We start from the raw sequence: 16,717 nt of genomic DNA, 5'->3' as shown, positions 1-16,717 counted from the left end.
ATATATATATATATATATATATATATATATATATCCACAGAAAGGTTTTAGTGCCAACATGGTGCAACTTAAAACAATGAATAATAATTGTGAAATATAAACTTAAAATATAAAGTAATGTGTTACCAAACGAAATGTGGTAGAACTGGACGTATGTGAAGTTTTATTTGTGAACCTAACGCCTCTTTTTCAGTTGTGAAAATGGACATTCTCCTCTTTGTTGGTGCCTTGAACGCCACTCGTGTTGACAAAGGTTTTGGCCTTGTTATAATGTTTGACATGTGATCAGAGAGTCAACACGAGTCACAGAGCAAGGGTCCTACTGCACCTAGATGAATAGATGCATTGAAAAATAGATAATATTTATATTTCTGTTGGAGATATGCAAATTTAAAACTATAAAAATTAACTCAAAAATAAATCTAGCTAACAAAACAGATCTAACTAACAAACAGACACTGGAAATAAACAGGTGTGTTAGTTTCAGTGTAGTTAACTCCTCCCTTCAGACAAATATAAGGCAGTGTCCACCAAAAATCTGACGAGAACTGAAGAAGATGTTTGGATGAGCAGGTCTAAAACTTTTGTCCAGTAACAGAATTGAATTTCTCTTGTGCTGTAACCCAAAAAGAGACAAAAACGTCTAATGTGATGTCCCAAAACAAGGGTTTAAACTTCTGAACATATTTTAATGGTACATTCATATTTTGGGCACATTAAAACATACACTTACATATTTATTTTTGTCGTTATCGTGCATCCCTAATAGTATGAGTTTCATATTGTAACTGAGAGCAGCTTTTCTGTTCTTTGTCTGTACTAGACTGACAGGCTTTGATATCCCATAATTCCATGAGTAACAATTCCGGTGACAAACTGACGAGTATCTGTCACGTAAACGACTCAAGGCTCAAAGTTGGATCAGATTAATTTCATTTGTCCTCCACCACTTTCCCTGGAACGACCTGTTCCCTGTCGATCCTGGATGTGTTTTGTCATGTGATTTCACCCTGCTGTCAAACAAACTAAACGAGAATTTCGTCAGGAGCAAAACATTCAACCCGTTTCCACTCCCAATGTTGATTTGTATTTGTTTACATGACTCATTATAGTTTTTTTCCACTTCAACCTGAGAACACGTTTGTCATAACAGCTGTCCTCCACACTGGAATAATGACACCAGAAAGACTACAATAGTGAAATTAGTGAAAGGAATTCTGCCGGATGTAAACATGCCACAGGGAGATGGGAGGCAGCTCGGAAGAAACAAACCCAAACAAATGTGTGTTATCTGGTCTGGAGTCCTGTCAGAGGAGGAAGCGGTGCCCGGCATTCATCAGCGACGTGAAAATTTGCCGTGGCATGTGCCGTATCCTGATTGACAGGTCGTCATGACAACACAACAAAACACAAGTCTTGACATGAAACCCGTCGGCTCGTGCTTTCCCACCAGTAAATGTTAAACCTGCCCCTCCACATACCCCCCCATCCTCTCCAAATGCCCTCATGCTCATGGAGGCACAGTGGCTGAGAAGCTGGCACTCACGCCTCACAGCAAGAAGGTTCTGGGTTTGACTCCTGGATCGCTCTGTAGAGATGCTGCATTATGGGACTGGTCAGATGCAGAGGACAAATTTCCGAAAGGTGGCATGAAGTGTAACCTTAACTTTAACTTCAACCTTAACTGAAAGCATGTACCACAGGTTAAAATCCTACTCTCGTGAGTTTTAAGCAAGTAATAATGTTGTTACCTCCACAAAAACATACCGAAAGTTGTGTTTTGTTTCATTCACACATGTCTGAATAACCCTTTATTGCCTCCAAACCTCAAAATGTTATGTTCCACCTTGTGATGTCATGTAGGAGTAGTTTTCAAGTTAACAGCCACCTTTTTGTTTCGTAGAGATTGTGACTTCCAGAGCTGAAATCACCCAAATGTTTCCAGTGAAGGTGTATGGAGTTTAAAAAACACAGTGGAGCACGTCCTGTATCACCACGTGACATCACAAGGTGGAACAGAGTGGAAAAAAAAGCAGGATTTGTGTGTTAAACATGTGCGAATGAAACAAAACACAACTCCAGGTCTGTTTGTGATGAGGAAACATTAGAACACAGATCAGAGAATAGTGTGATATGGGCCCTTTATGGTAGTCCTGACCAAACCTAAAACTCAAAATCTGGAGATGGGTCTGCTCTTTGAAGGATGGGTCAAATACAGATGATAAATATAGACACAAGCGTACCTTAGTTTGTAGTTTTGTGCCATCACCCCAGAGGATGTCAATACTTTAATGAGAGAGCCGTGTTTACCCTCTGGCTCTTTCTGATCTGATCACACACACAAAAACACTCACACCTCCAGATAAGTCAACGGAAATGGCTCTTTGCTCCCACGTTCACAGCTGGGCCACTACGAGCAGATCCTACGGGGTTAACATGAGTTTTACTGCCCCCTCCCCCTCCTCCTCCTCTGGACCACTTCCCCATTGACCCCCCTGTGTCATAACATCTCTTACTGTAAATGCCGCTGGAATCTGGACAGTGAGAGGCGGGAGGGACAGGGGTCAACTGCAGATCTGTATCACTCTGTATTTATGTACAAGTGCTGTTCGGAGCCACGTTCGAGTGTGTGTGGAGGGGAAGGGGGGGCACTTTTGGAGTGTGAGTGAGGCCAAACAAATGGTCAACTTGCAGCTAAACATCAAATAGTTATTACGTCTGCAACATGGAGCTGAGAGCAAACAGACGGCTTGCTCTGAGGCCGCGAGGAGAAGGCATGGTTTTAAAACACGTGTGCAGCTCTTCAGGGGAGAAAGAGTGAATGCTTTTGACATAAAAAGTTTAATTAGCAAAAACAGATCAGTGCTATTTTAAAAGAATCTATTGGGTTGCAGTTTACTTTTACTTTTATAGATGTGTTTTCAAAAGCCGTATCTTTTTTTTTTTTTTTTTTTTTTTTTTTGCGTAATAAAATATACCATCATCCCTCCTGGAGCAAATTCACTCAGCTGTATTTTTGTTACTATAGTAGTAAAGATAATATACATAGAATATTGGAAAATATATAGAGAAAATGACTTTAAACTTTCAAAACAGCTAATTTAAGCAAAAGTACATCATGAAACTAATAAAGATTTGATAAACGTCACATTTTTATACAGATTTTTCCACTTTCAAGACACTCAAAGCGCTTTACATCAACGAACCAGTGTACACAGACACTGGGGTGAGGGAGGTTAAGTGTCTGGCTCAAGGACACAACCACAGCATTCATCTGTGGGACTACATGACCTGTCAAAAGTTTGGACACATCCTCTCATTCACTGTTTTTACTTTTTTAATTTACTTTCTACATGTTATAGATTTATGTGGTAAAGAAAAAAAAGTTAAATAGCTCTACTAAAGATATATTTTTTATATTTTATATTCAAATCCTCAAAGTATCCACCCTTTGCTTTGTCAAAAAATATTTAGCGGATTTATTTCACTTTTTTTTTTTTTTTTTTCCCACTTATGTTACTTCATATATTTGATGTCTTTCATATGTACCTACTTTGAATGCTTTCTACATTTTAGTTACAAACAGAAGACATAAAATACAAGAAGTAATATATATCGAATCATGTAGTAAAGAGCTAAATATTTTTTGGCTGGCCTGGAAGCGTCTTGGGGTCCCGTTAGAGGAGGTTGGAAGAAGTGTCTGGGGTGAGGGAAGTCTGAGAGTCCCTGCCTAGACTCGATCTGAATAAGTGTAAGAAAATGGATGGATTTTTTTTTTTTTTTTTTTTTTTTTGAGTGTTTGAATATAAGATATAAACAAATATTTAGTAGTAAAGTTATATATTTGCTACATAATTCCATATATCTTGCTTCATATATTTGATGTCTTCTGTTTTTGTAAATAGTAAAAAAATAAAGAAAAAAAAACCTTGAATGAGCAGATGTGTCCAAACTTTTGACTGATAGTGTACATCTACAACAATTTCAAAGTACTTAAAGTCCAAACTCCTCTCAAAGTAAAGCCCAGTTAATCTAGTATTTTTAATAATATTCCAGAATGACTCTTTACTGGCCTGGTCTTGTAAAATTAAAGTAAATGTGAATGTAAGAGTCTGTATCATTCTGATTTATCTCACAAACATCACCTCAGCCAGGGCCGCCGTGTAAATAGCTTTTATGAGTTAGTCATGTGGTTGAAAAGGCTTAAAGATTAACTTGTTCTCTCAATGCAAAAACAAACCCACTCTTGTCGTCATCATTTATCGTCACGGTGACAGAAGCTTAACGAAAAACAGCACTCTAAATGGTCCGATGCATGCGTGGCCAGGAAGTCCATGATAAAACAGAAGTCTTTTCAATTAGTTTTAATGAAATCAATACATAACCGTGAGGAGGCTCATAGTGTAATTCTGGGAAAGCTCATTTCACAACTTTACACAAATGAGATGAAAAACATAAACACGCCTGGTCTGATTAGAGCCAAAAACATCCTGCGGAGAGGATTTTCCCATCCACCGCTGTTGTTCTGCGTGGAGTTGTTTTCTTCGGGCTCGATGCTGGAGGGTCAGTGAACTGTGTGTTGTGTAAGACCCGCTGTGACCCCCGCTGACCCCCTTGGAACACTCCTGATGTTTGGGCTTTATACACGAGTCCATTGGAATGTGGCTGAAATCACCTCAAAACATGTACAAAGTATCAGAATAACTGTCCAAGGGCGAGCTGATCATAGTGACCGCAGATTCACTAACCCATTCACTCAAAGACTGGTTCCCAAAGTGCGGGGCGAGACCCTCCAGGACCCTCATGAAGTGTGGAGATGGAGGTCATGAGAAGACTTGGAAGATGCTATTTAAAAATGACCACACTATTTGATTTTTTCATTTAAAACATTATATTTTTTGTAAATTTAGTAACAAGTAAATACAAATAAACCTGATTTTAAATATTTTGTGACTTTCAATTATGATGAACATCCATTTCATTTTGTAGTGGGGGTCCCAGGTAGGTTGCATAGTTATTTTCGGGGTCCCAGCCTGAAAGATTTTTGGGACCCCTGCACTAAAACAGGTAGAATTTAAGTAAATAATCTGTGTCGTCCAGGTATGATCCATAGTAAAAGAAGAATTCTAATCTGTTAAATAGACAAAAAGTGTTTTGAGTGAAGATGTTTCGCTGCTCATCTAAGCCTCTTCTTCTGTTCAGGTCTGGTTTAAGTAAACGAGGAACAAACTAGTTCTGAAATATAGTTTACACATTTCTAAACCCTTCCAGCTTTATACATTATGATTCAGTCACTCCTCAGTCACACATGTCACTGGTAAGATGCTGTTGCCAATCACAGAATTCCCCTCACATTTGGGTCAGATGTTTTTCTCTCCAAGGACAGAACATTCTGCACTGCCTGAAGTGAGGGGTGACATCTTCAGCTTTTGTGTATTTGAGGAACATCCCACTGAGCCACTGCAGTAACTCAACATTTCTATCACAAACATGATCCTAGTGTGACAGGACCACAAACTCTGGCAGTACTTACAGGACCAGAGTGTCAGCAGCCTCTCTGTACAAAAACACACGCAGGCTAATTCAACAGCTGTGTGGGGATTTACTTCATGTTTGTACCTCAGAATAAAGCAGAGGACAAAGGAGCAGTGGCAGCAGGTACGGTACATTGACCCACAAAGACGCTGAATGAACACAACAACTAGTCTGTTCAGCTGTGTGTCTACTTCCGTCGGTTTGATGTGCATGTTCGGAACAGCCTGCTCTTTTGTAACTGGACACTCCGATTTGGGCTGGAGTGGAGGGGTGTGGGGAAGGAGGCTGTCCACATTTGAACCGGAATCTTATTTTTGTCCAGCACAGGGACACAATAATAAAACAACTCCAGCACACCTCCTCTGACCCATTCATGAGATTATTTCCAGTTACTTTTGCCAAGTCCAGTGCTCTGGCTCCTCCTCTACACTTCTCATCATTAGAGGCCGAGTGCGCGAGAGGGAAGCACTGTGGCCAAACACTCACCTGAAGCAGAGGAAGCTCAGTACAATGGCTTCTGGTGCATGGGAGCCAGCATTTCCTGGGTTTCCCACACACAAGAATAAGAACAATCACAAGGCAGCAAACACAACATGGATACACAAACGCACAACCGTTCACCCAAGTCAAGTTTAAACATGCCAAGAGTTCTGGACATCCATCTGAGCAGAGCCGGTCACCAGACTAATGACTCTGTATCAAAGGGAACATTTACATGGCCAGTGAAAAGCACATCATGCAAATGCTGGATCTGATATTTGGTGTGTGTTTACAGCACCAACGAAATCTGATCATCACAAACACCTGGAGATGTATTAATCAATGGATTTTTAGAGTAACTCAAGACAAAGTATGGTCACATGGTCACATTTTATATAGCACTTTTCCATCTTCAAGGCACTCAAAGTGCTTTACAAACACACATTCACACACATACATACACCAGTGTACACAGACACTGGGAGTGATGTGGACTAAGTGTCTTGTCCAAGGACACAATGACAACATTCAACTATGAGAGCTGGAATCACACCTCCAACCTGTGGGTCAGTGGATCCTACATAACATTACTACTACACTAGTTTGCTTCTTTACATTTTCCTTGTCAAAACGTGCACAGGTGTGAACAACAGAACCGAATCAGATTACTCATATCACACAGCACTGTTCACATGACATTTACATAATCTGATAACCACAGAAATCAGATCATGAGTGTTAGTGTGTATGTAAACACAGCCACAGTCAGTGAGAGCTGTCAACATGAAGCACTGAACCACTACCAGAGGAACAACCTCTTCTGGAACTATTGTCTCAATTGTAAACAAAAATGTTCTATTACTGAGTGATATTTGTGCAGTGAGTTTGTACAGAAGAAGTTAAACACCTCTGGATCCAACAGGCAAGACAAGGCAAGTTTATTTGTGCAGCACAGTTCGTACACAATGTTTTTCACAGAATAAGAAAGACATTAAAATAACAATACAACACATCAAAACCTAAATAATCATCAGAAAATGAACATTAAAACAGAAGAGGCAGAATAAAAACCTTTCAGTCACATGCACAGCTAAACAGAACAGTTTTGAGCCTGGATTTAAACATTGTCAAAGTAGAGGACTGTCTCACATCTTCAGGAAGATTGTTCCAGGTTTTAGCTGCATAAAACTTAAACGCTGATTCTCCATGTTTAGTCCTGGTTTAGTCCTGGTTTAGTCCATGTGTAGTCCTGGTTTAGTCCATGTGTAGTCCTGGTTTAGTCCTGCTTTAGTCCTGGCTTAGTCCTGGTTTATTCCTGGTTTAGTGCTGGTTTAGTCCTGGTTCAGTCCTGGTTTAGTCCTGGTTCAGTCCTGATTTAGTCCTGGTTTAGTGCTGGTTTAGTCCTGGTTTAGTGCTGGTTTAGTCCTGGTTTAGTCCTGGTTTAGTCCTGGTTCAGTCCTGGTTTAGTCCTGGTTTAATGCTGGTTTAGTGCTGGTTTAGTGCTGGTTTAGTCCTGGTTCAGTCCTGGTTCAGTCCTGGTTTAGTCCTGGTTTAGTGCTGGTTTATTGCAGGTTTAGTCCTGGCTCTGGTTTGTTCGCTGAAGTCCTCAGAGTGAGCTGGTTCATATAGCTCTAACATGTGGTCTGAATACATTTGTCATTGTCTTAGCGATGTTTCCTGGACATGCTACAACACGTAAAAACGATACATTCATCAGATCAGCTGCAGTTTGAGCCGTACAAAGGGACGATATCTGTGCACTTGCCATAAGCACCACAGCTGTTTACACTTTAGCCCTGACTCACAGTGAAGACAGTTTATCTGATTCAAACGAGTGCATGAGAAAGGACTGACGTTTGCAGAGGGCCAGAACTGAGCTGCTGCACGAGGTTGTCCCATCGGAGCTGTCCTGAGTCCTGCTCCATATAAACACAAGAATGTGCAGGACACTCACAAAGCACAGAGTGACGCACAAGTGTTTAGATCTAATCTAAACCATATTAACAAATGGATCTGTCAGGCCAAAAGTAATCCAAATATGTTCATCCGGCTCTTTCTCTGTTCAGCAGTTTCCTACTCACAAACACAAGGCTCTTAACACTTGTACAGTAAATAAAACAAGTTCAGGACCAGGAAAAACTGACTCACTGTTTTTGCCACTCTCAAAGTCATTTATCATCTGAAGTGAAATGTTGCTGTTGTTTAAGGGAACCACAGCTGATCAATAAAGACTCACCATTTGGGTTCAAATAAACTACAACCTATGCACACACATGTGTGTTTGTGTGACTGTGTTCACTACAGCCTATGCACATGCGTGTGTTTGTGTGACTATGTTCACTACAGCCTATGCACACGTGTGTTTGTGTGACTGTGTTCACTACAGCCTATGCACATGTGTGTTTGTGTGACTGTGTTCACTACAGCCTATGCACATGTGTATTTGTGTGATTGTGTGATTGTGACTGGGAGGAGAGGCCGTTGGTGCAGGAGCTGCTCTAGACTGAGGCTGATGTTTCTACAGAGCACAACATGTCTCAGTGATTTCATTATGAATCAAAATTGCTCATTGATCCTGTAGAAATTCATCCTCTGCATTTGTCCTGTGTTTCTTCAGGAGCAGTGGGTCCAGCGCTGGACCCATCTCCAGAGCTCAGTTTGGTCAGAACCACCTCAGCTGTCCAGTGCCTGGTCCAAAAGTGAGACGACTCACATCATAGATTAAAGGTCACTTTATATGTGATCATGTGGTGATAAGGTCATGTGTCCATTCATTGTCTCTGTAAAGTGTCACATTAACCTGTCCACAGACGACAGGTGAAATGTGAAAAAAGCATGTTCTACTATATCCTGGTACAAAGCATCTTCCTTTTTGTCCAGAGTTTATTGTCCCCGGTCCCAGTCTAAATAAAAACATACCAAACCCAGGGGTGCCAATGCTAACTGTTTAGCCACCTTCTGTCTGTGAGGTGACAGTGTTTCCTGTACAACCATCTCGATAAACGTCATAAACTAGTCTGTAATCAACAGTATGTATAGTTTTGAAAATCTGGAAATATTTTGTTATGTAGGACTAGTTTTTAGCATGATAACAACTAATTCATAAGGATCCATATCCATGGGTCCAAAATGATGGGAAATTACTGTTGCTATAGTGATTAAAAATGGGAAAAGTCCTCAAAATGTTGCATAAAACAGGAAGCTGAACCCCAAGAATATATTCACTACCAGACAAAAGTTTGGACGCACAATCCCATTCATAGTTTTCTACTTTCTACATTTTAAATACAAAAAGAAAACATCAGATATATGAAGCAAGACATATGGAATTATGTAGTAGAGAAAAAGATAAATATTTTGCATAACTTATATTCAACACACACACATTCATACACCAATGTATGCAGACACTGGGGTCAAGGTGGGTTAAGCGTCTTGCCCAAGGACACAACGACGGCATTCATCTGTGGGAGCTGATGTGTTGATTCATAGTTTTGATGCCTTCAGTGAGAATCTACAAATAATCATGGAAGTAAAGATTGAAAAAAGTGTGTGCACGTTTGACGGGTTGTGTAGATATCTGACTGACAGCTGCGTCATCCCCGTGCTCCTTTGTGTTTGCTCACATTTCCGATCCTTTGACTGTAGAACGGAGTCGAACACGACGCAGTATCACCAGTTAATGACCAAGCTAATTGTAAATCAGATCAGATGCCCTCACTATTCTGCTGTCACACCTTAACGCTTCCTCTTGTACTTTGGCTTCTGCTTCTTCTCGGCCTAACCTGTCTGCGTCTGTGTGTGTTTATTCCCCCGTCTTAGCCTCTCCGGATGCCTGCGTAGCGTTCAGCAGGTGTGCATTCTTTCTGTGGGCGTGCGCTCAAACAAAGCCCTGTTTTTCGGGACTCCTCTGTCGTAGATACCCTCTGTTTACTCACCGTGCATAGTCCAAGGCTTAGCTGGCGGTGAATGGGGCCTACATGTTGGGTGTGTGGGTTTGTGGGTGTGGGCTGCTCCTGATACAACATAACTGTTTTTCATTCCTCTCTTGGGACGTTCAATGCCACGTACTGTTTGATCTCTGTCATGGGATAAAATGAAAGAGGAAAATCCCCCTTATCATGCAATACCAATACGGCTTTGTGGGTTTTGTGGGGCTCTGGCTGCGTGTTTTTGAAAAGTAGGTCTGCCCATGACCCCAGATAACTTTTGTGTGAACCGTATGTTAGTGGATTTTGTGTTTCTGGTCTTTGCAATGTCCAATCAGTAGACAGGCTCTACTGGTGCGTTTCAGATTTGAGAATGTGATGAGGTCATGCTGCCAGATGGGGGCAAGAGTCACTTTTTCCTATTCATTACATTGTACTTTGCTATTAAATACCCAAAAGATAAATGCACAAATGTGGAACCTGATCATTTCTATCAGAGACAAGACCCAAGATTTGAACTATACTCAGGGTCAAGTTCAGGTTCAGCTTCAAGTTCAGGTTCAGATGACATTATTTTGTAGCTCTATAGATTTATTTTGAGTTTTCAGGTTTGGCATCAATACAAACACATAAACACGTTCAAGCTTTCACAGTGGCTCAGTATCTATTAAATACTTTAAAAATATCAAAAACTGAGGCTTTTAAATGATCTAATTCCATAGAGACAAGCCAACAATGCCTCCAGGCTAAGTTACAGGTCAGATCTGTGAAGAGGCGATCCTATTTGAGCAATAAAAAGACATTTAATGTAACATAGATAAGTTCAATGACTTACTATGGAATGTCATCACCATGGTAACCTCCCACCACCAACACACATACGTACACACATGCACACAAACAAATACACATGCACACACACAAATACACATGCACACACACATGCACACATATCATACACACACATGCACACACTCACCACCATCACACACACACACGCACCCCCGCACACACACACACACACACACCCACACACACCCACACACCACCACCACAACACATACGTATACATACACACATACACACACATGCACACCCCCTCCCACATTTACACACACACTCACATGCACACCCACCACACACACATAGACACATAAACATATAAACACACACATCGCACCCACCACACATACACACATAAGCACACACACACATAAGCACACACACACTTGCACACCACCACCACCATTTTCATTCCAGTGCTGGAGTTAATAGGGTTCAGCTGAGGACACGCGTGGAGGGATCTCCTAAACCTGTTATGGAAAACTCATGGTTGAACCTGTGCTGCTGCTTATGTACTCTACTGCAACATGTCATTTATTTAATGACAACAAATAAAAAGTGAACCACTTTAGTCCTCTGCCAGATCGTTTGTAGTACGCCAGTATGTATTAGCAAAACCTTTCTCTAAAGTCCCCTTGTAATTTTGACATAATGTAGGTAAATAGTACGACGATGAACAGAGATAAAATGCATAAGATGGTCTAAAGTGAGAAAGAAACAGAGTAACGTTTGTGGAACATGCAGAAGAAGCGTGTTTAGACAAGAACATAATTGCTGGAACCCTGAGTGATATGCAAAAGGACTGGTTATCTCATCTGCAAGTGACAACACTTTGACAACATATCAACACATCAGCACTAATAACACAGGAACCATAAAGCTCCACTTTACGTCTGAAATTCTTTTACGGACAGAGAGATTGTGTTGTTTTTGTTTTGTGCTGATCTCTGTAAATCCGTTCTGTTAAATATGTGGGGGGCGACAGTGGCTCAGTGGTTAGAGTGTTGGTCCCCCAACACAAAGGGTTCACCCACATTGCCTAGTATGAAAGTGGTGTGTGTGCAAATGATAGGTGGTGGTCGGAGGGGCCGATGGCACAGATTGGCAGCCTCGCTTCCTTCAGTCTGCCCTGGGCAGCTGTGGCTACAGTAGTAACTTACCATCACCAAGTGTGGAAGTGAATGAATAATGAGTATAGTGTAGCACTTTGACAAGCCTGTAAAGCGCATTACAAGTGTAAGCCATTATTATTATTATTATTATTAAATAGTTGCCATGTTTTCACTGCTCTGCGTTTGTCTTGATAAGACTTGATGTTTGTGGAGTCACAGCTGTGTTTTTTAGACGTCTCCATCTAAAAATGAACATACTGCTTTTTCACTACACGAGCCTTAGCTAAACTATCATTATCTCTGTAAATGTTAAATGTACGCACAGTGTTGGGAAGTAACTGAACACATGATCCAAAAACATGTACTCAGAATACACATTCTGAGTATCTGTATCTATCTATCATTTGGTTGTATTCAGAGTACAGTTACTTTCCTAAATTCAAAGTGATACATTGTGATATTTGCTCACACATTTATGCTTCAAATTGCACCATATTCATGATAAAAACATGACTCTCTGCTCTACTCTGAAGGTGAGGCAGGTGTGAGTTTAACTTCTGTCATTTGTGAAAAACAGAACAAACAGTGAAACAAACATAAAGCTGTTTTTAATCCCATGTTGTGTCTTTACAATATAATTTCAGTGCAACTCAAACTAAAAGTACTGTAAGTATTCAGTATACAGTACTCTGATTGGACCATGTGTCCGGCTATGTTACAAAATACATTTGAATGTAGGTATTCAGTATTCTGTAGCAAAGTATTTTGAAAGTATTCTTGTCATCACTGTGTATAAGTTATAATACTATGATTTGTAGTGTAAGTGTACTGGGGATTAGTGCTGTCAGACTAAATGTGGTATAACATGGACACGACAGGAGTCATAGGTGAATGGTTCATAAAGACCTTCACATTTATATTTAGACTGGCGTAAAATCGTTGCACGTGATCACGGGTGAGGACCTTTCACACACAGGACTCCTTCATGTCCCTGAGGTGTGAGGCGCGCGGCACAGGTCAGGGTGCGCGAGGATTAGCGCGGGATGCTCAGGCCATGACTCGCCCAAATTCATCCTCAACATGCGGCTGTGGTTCTAGGGCGAGGGCACTGGGTCTGTGCGGCTCTCACGACACGTCACACTACACGGCACCTTTATTTAGCCACGCGCGCTCAGGCATACAGGGCGTCACGTGAGAGCGGCTCTTAACACCAGTTGACAGATGATGCAATCCTATAGACAATTACATGGAGCTGATCAGTGACACGTTGCATCAGAAAATGCGCGTCTATATTGAGAGTGTGTGTGTCAGTGGAAAGTGTCCTGCCGGGTTTATTCTGGGCCGTTTGTAAACTCTGAGACATTTGGCTCTCACATGTCCGCCTCGGGTCAGGAGTGACTGTGACACTAAATGCCTTTTAGTGCCTTTCAGTTGGTGGAGAGTCTGGAGTGCACCGTGGGAGCATCCTGGCCCAAGGAGAACAGCGGCGATAGGGACGTGTCCTCCACCATGTCAGCGCGGCCCCTCTTAAAGCTGTGTGCTAGGCTATTATTAACCAGGAAACGGATAATTACACCGGGACAGCTCCTGGACCGGGCCCAAAGCCGCTTCAGTGCGCGCGAGGGCTGACATGCCGCAGCGGGCCCACAAGAGCCCGGCTTAGAGGCGCAAACGGTGACCCTCATTTGCGCTGCTATTTCTGAAAGTTGCATTTATTATCCCTCAGTAAACATGCTCGTGTCAGATTAGAGGCGCCTGTGCCGGCTGCGTGGGCGTGCGTAATGCGCGCTCATTATTAGTTTTCCTTGTAAAGTTGTGCAGAAGTTTAGAGAGGACAATTACTGCACAGCACCGATGAAAAGACGAGTGTTGTTGCCCAGAGGCGCTCGCTGTTCCCTGGGCACAAAGAAGCGCTTCACGAGCTGCTCAGTCCACCGAGCAGAGACTAACTTCTGTGGCTCTGAGGTTTGTCATTGGTGCGCGGGTGAAGAGGGGGGTACACAGTTGCAACATCAAACACTGGTGTCGTCACTCGACGTTATACGTGCAGGCACTGGCTGTTCCAAAATAAATATTGACGTGATTGTTGTATTCAAATGAGCTGCCTGACCGGACACGGACTGGCCAATCAGAGCTCACGGTGTCATTACACCTTCTTTTCAGAAATCATTCATAACGCCGATGCGTCAACCACTCACAGAGGAGCCGGCTATAAATACGGCTGCGCGCAAAGCACAGACATTTTCCCAAAATCAAAGGAAAGACACTACTGAAGAACTAGAGCTCAGCCTCTGCTGCATTCTACTGTTCAGCGACATGCAGGCTGTGCGCGGATTATATGAGAGGAATGCCATGGTGGTGGCAGTGCTGTGCTCCGTGCTGTCCACTCTTGTGCTGGGGTCCCAGGTGTTGGGGCCAGATCCAATCCGCTGCGCCCCCTGCACTCCAGAGAAGCTGAGCCAATGTCCCGCGGTGGCCCCCGGATGCGCCGAGGTGCTGCGGGAGCCTGGATGTGGATGCTGCCTGGCCTGTGCCCTGAGCTCCGGGGAGCTGTGCGGAATCTACACCGCGCCGTGCGGCTCCGGTCTGAGGTGCACCCCCAGAGCCGGCGACCCCAGACCGCTACACTCCCTCACCCGGGGACAGGCAGTGTGCACGGAGATCCCAGAGCCAGAACCCACATCCCAGCCACAAATCCAAGGTAAGGACCCACCTCTTCCTCGTGTGAGAGTGTCATGACTAATCCACAGCCTGGAGCTTTTACTTAAACGCGTCATGGAACATTCGGAGGCACGTGCCTCCATCTCGTCTTTACATTTTTAGTTTGAATCATAATGTAGATGTGTGAAGTGTGTATGATAGAACGTATCCAATACAAGACTTTCGTCCAAAAGCCTTTATCATTTACTCACGTGCTCTACATTTTGCTTACAGAGCAGGCAGAACCAGACTTGGAGATGGATAACACTGCTATCATCTCGGACCCTGGCTCAAGTCTATATCTCTCCGGCCACAACAAGCCCTACGACCCCCGGGCCGCCGCGGACGCGCAGGAGAGCATGAAGGCCAAACTCATCGCGATCCGCAAGAAGCTGGTGGAGCAGGTGAGACTCATGTGGAAATGGAGTGTGCCTTTTCTTAATGTGAGGAGCATAAAGTTTTGAAAACGTGCAGACAAGATCTCACACCAGGGGGAGCTCGAGGGCTGCTTTGGAATCATGGGATAATCGAAACATTCAAGAGAAATGACTTAGGCTGTTCTTAAATATGTCATTCATATGATAATGCTTTTTATTGCATTTATCGTTTGTTTTTCAGATTTAAACTCAATGTGTTTGTTTTGTTTTGCAGGGGCCTTGTCATATAGAGCTTCAAAGAGCCTTGGAAAAAATTGCCAGGTCCCAACAGAAATTAGGAGACAAGTTAACGAGATTCTACCTGCCCAACTGTGACAAGCACGGCCTGTACAAACCCAAACAGGTGAGTGTCCTCGAAACATGGGGATGCTTTACACAGTCAGACCCTCATAGTTTTGATAGCACAGTGTAGTGGCTCTTGTTTCATATGTCACTGCTGCCTGACTGGACTTTACAGACAGCCAAGTAAATCAGGTCTGTTCTTTCTTACAGTGTGAGTCTTCTCTGGATGGCCAGCGGGGGCGCTGCTGGTGTGTAAACTCCTGGAATGGCAAAAAGCTTTTGGGTTCGGCGGACGTGGCCACAGATACCGAGTGCCCTTAAGAGACCAGCTCTGCTCTCCCAAACCAACAAGCCACTGATGTCCATGTTAGCTGTTTATTTATTGATTGTATCCATGTAATTCAGGTACACTGTCATAGTGGGGCGCTGTCCCCACCCCTTCAGACCCCGTCCCAAAGAGTGAAAATCTATTTTTGTTTTTATGCATTTACGTCTAAACTTTTGCCTTATTTATTTTAATGTTTTTTTTTTTGGTTTTTGTTTTTTTTATTATTTGTAATTATTATTATTAAGTATTTATATCATTTTGCCTTACTGATATTATTATTGAGTGTATATAAAGTGTATATATGTAACTTGTATTTGAGTGACTCCAGGGCTATGGAGTTACCTGTGGTTTGGTTAGTGATGAACCAAACCAGAACAAAAGCACTGAGTGACCAAATGTCATTTAGAAGTATTTCTAAATGTTGATATTTCACATTGTTGCAAATGTTGTCTTTAGTCTTTGATTCTGATGTGACTCATACTCAGCTCTTGTCAGTAATGCAAACTCCCACTGGGGGAATCCTTCTCAGAAAACATATCCCATGGTTCCATGGGGCTGCAGATTTAGCACGAGGCGGTGCAGCCTGCACTGCTCACACGGGTATTTCTACATTTACCTACCTCCAATATTTATGTGTCTGCTGTCACTTGTGTTGATGTATTTGACTGTATACGTGTGTTATGTGTGTGTTATGTGTGTGCATATGTGTGTTCTCTCCGACCAAAAACACATGACCACAGCACTGAGGTGCTCTGAACACACACGCTGCTGTCAGAGAGTGACTGATGTCTCTGTACACTTTTGTAACTTGTCCTGGGAGAAAGTGATGTATTTAATAAAAACAACACCGTGTAATGAGCATATCTCCGCTCCTCATTTACCTTCAACAGGAATGACTCTGTTTTACAAAAACTTTGCACATTTTAAACTAAATCTACAATTTTAAGACATAAAAGACAAGCAGTAGTAGTGTGGATTATCACCATGACAACACCTACTTACCTAGTGGCATCTCATTTTCTGTCAAAACAAATGATAATAACCTGGACCTGTGCAGCTTAGAGTGTGGAG

At 42.4% G+C, this 16,717-nt stretch overlaps 1 protein-coding gene across 1 annotated transcript; it reads left to right on the top strand.

Moving 5' to 3' along the window:
- The first annotated feature begins 13,985 nt into the window (after positions 1-13,985).
- Positions 13,986-16,501, top strand: LOC117394053 (insulin-like growth factor-binding protein 1). The gene is made up of 4 exons (XM_033992068.2): positions 13,986-14,600; positions 14,834-15,003; positions 15,251-15,379; positions 15,529-16,501. The coding sequence occupies exons 1-4, from the start codon at positions 14,081-14,083 to the stop codon at positions 15,637-15,639; spliced, it is 930 nt and encodes a 309-aa protein (XP_033847959.1). The 5' UTR covers positions 13,986-14,080; the 3' UTR covers positions 15,640-16,501.
- Positions 16,502-16,717: the final 216 nt, after the last annotated feature.

This window comes from Periophthalmus magnuspinnatus, chromosome 4, assembly GCF_009829125.3.
Source record: "Periophthalmus magnuspinnatus isolate fPerMag1 chromosome 4, fPerMag1.2.pri, whole genome shotgun sequence".
NCBI classification, from domain to species: Eukaryota; Metazoa; Chordata; class Actinopteri; order Gobiiformes; family Gobiidae; genus Periophthalmus; species Periophthalmus magnuspinnatus.
Note: the sequence above shows the minus strand (reverse complement) of the source record. Positions and strands in the feature narration are given on the sequence as shown.

What these genes read in the sequence shown, in the direction of transcription:
- LOC117394053 (XM_033992068.2), top strand. Translation starts at nt 14,081, where the DNA reads ATGCGTCAACCACTCACAGAGGAGCCGGCTATAAATACGGCTGCGCGC. An exon ending in ATCCCAGCCACAAATCCAAG is followed by an intron (nt 14,601 to 14,833) that starts GTAAGGACCCAC and finishes TTTTGCTTACAG; the next exon opens with AGCAGGCAGAACCAGACTTG. An exon ending in GCAAGAAGCTGGTGGAGCAG is followed by an intron (nt 15,004 to 15,250) that starts GTGAGACTCATG and finishes TTTGTTTTGCAG; the next exon opens with GGGCCTTGTCATATAGAGCT.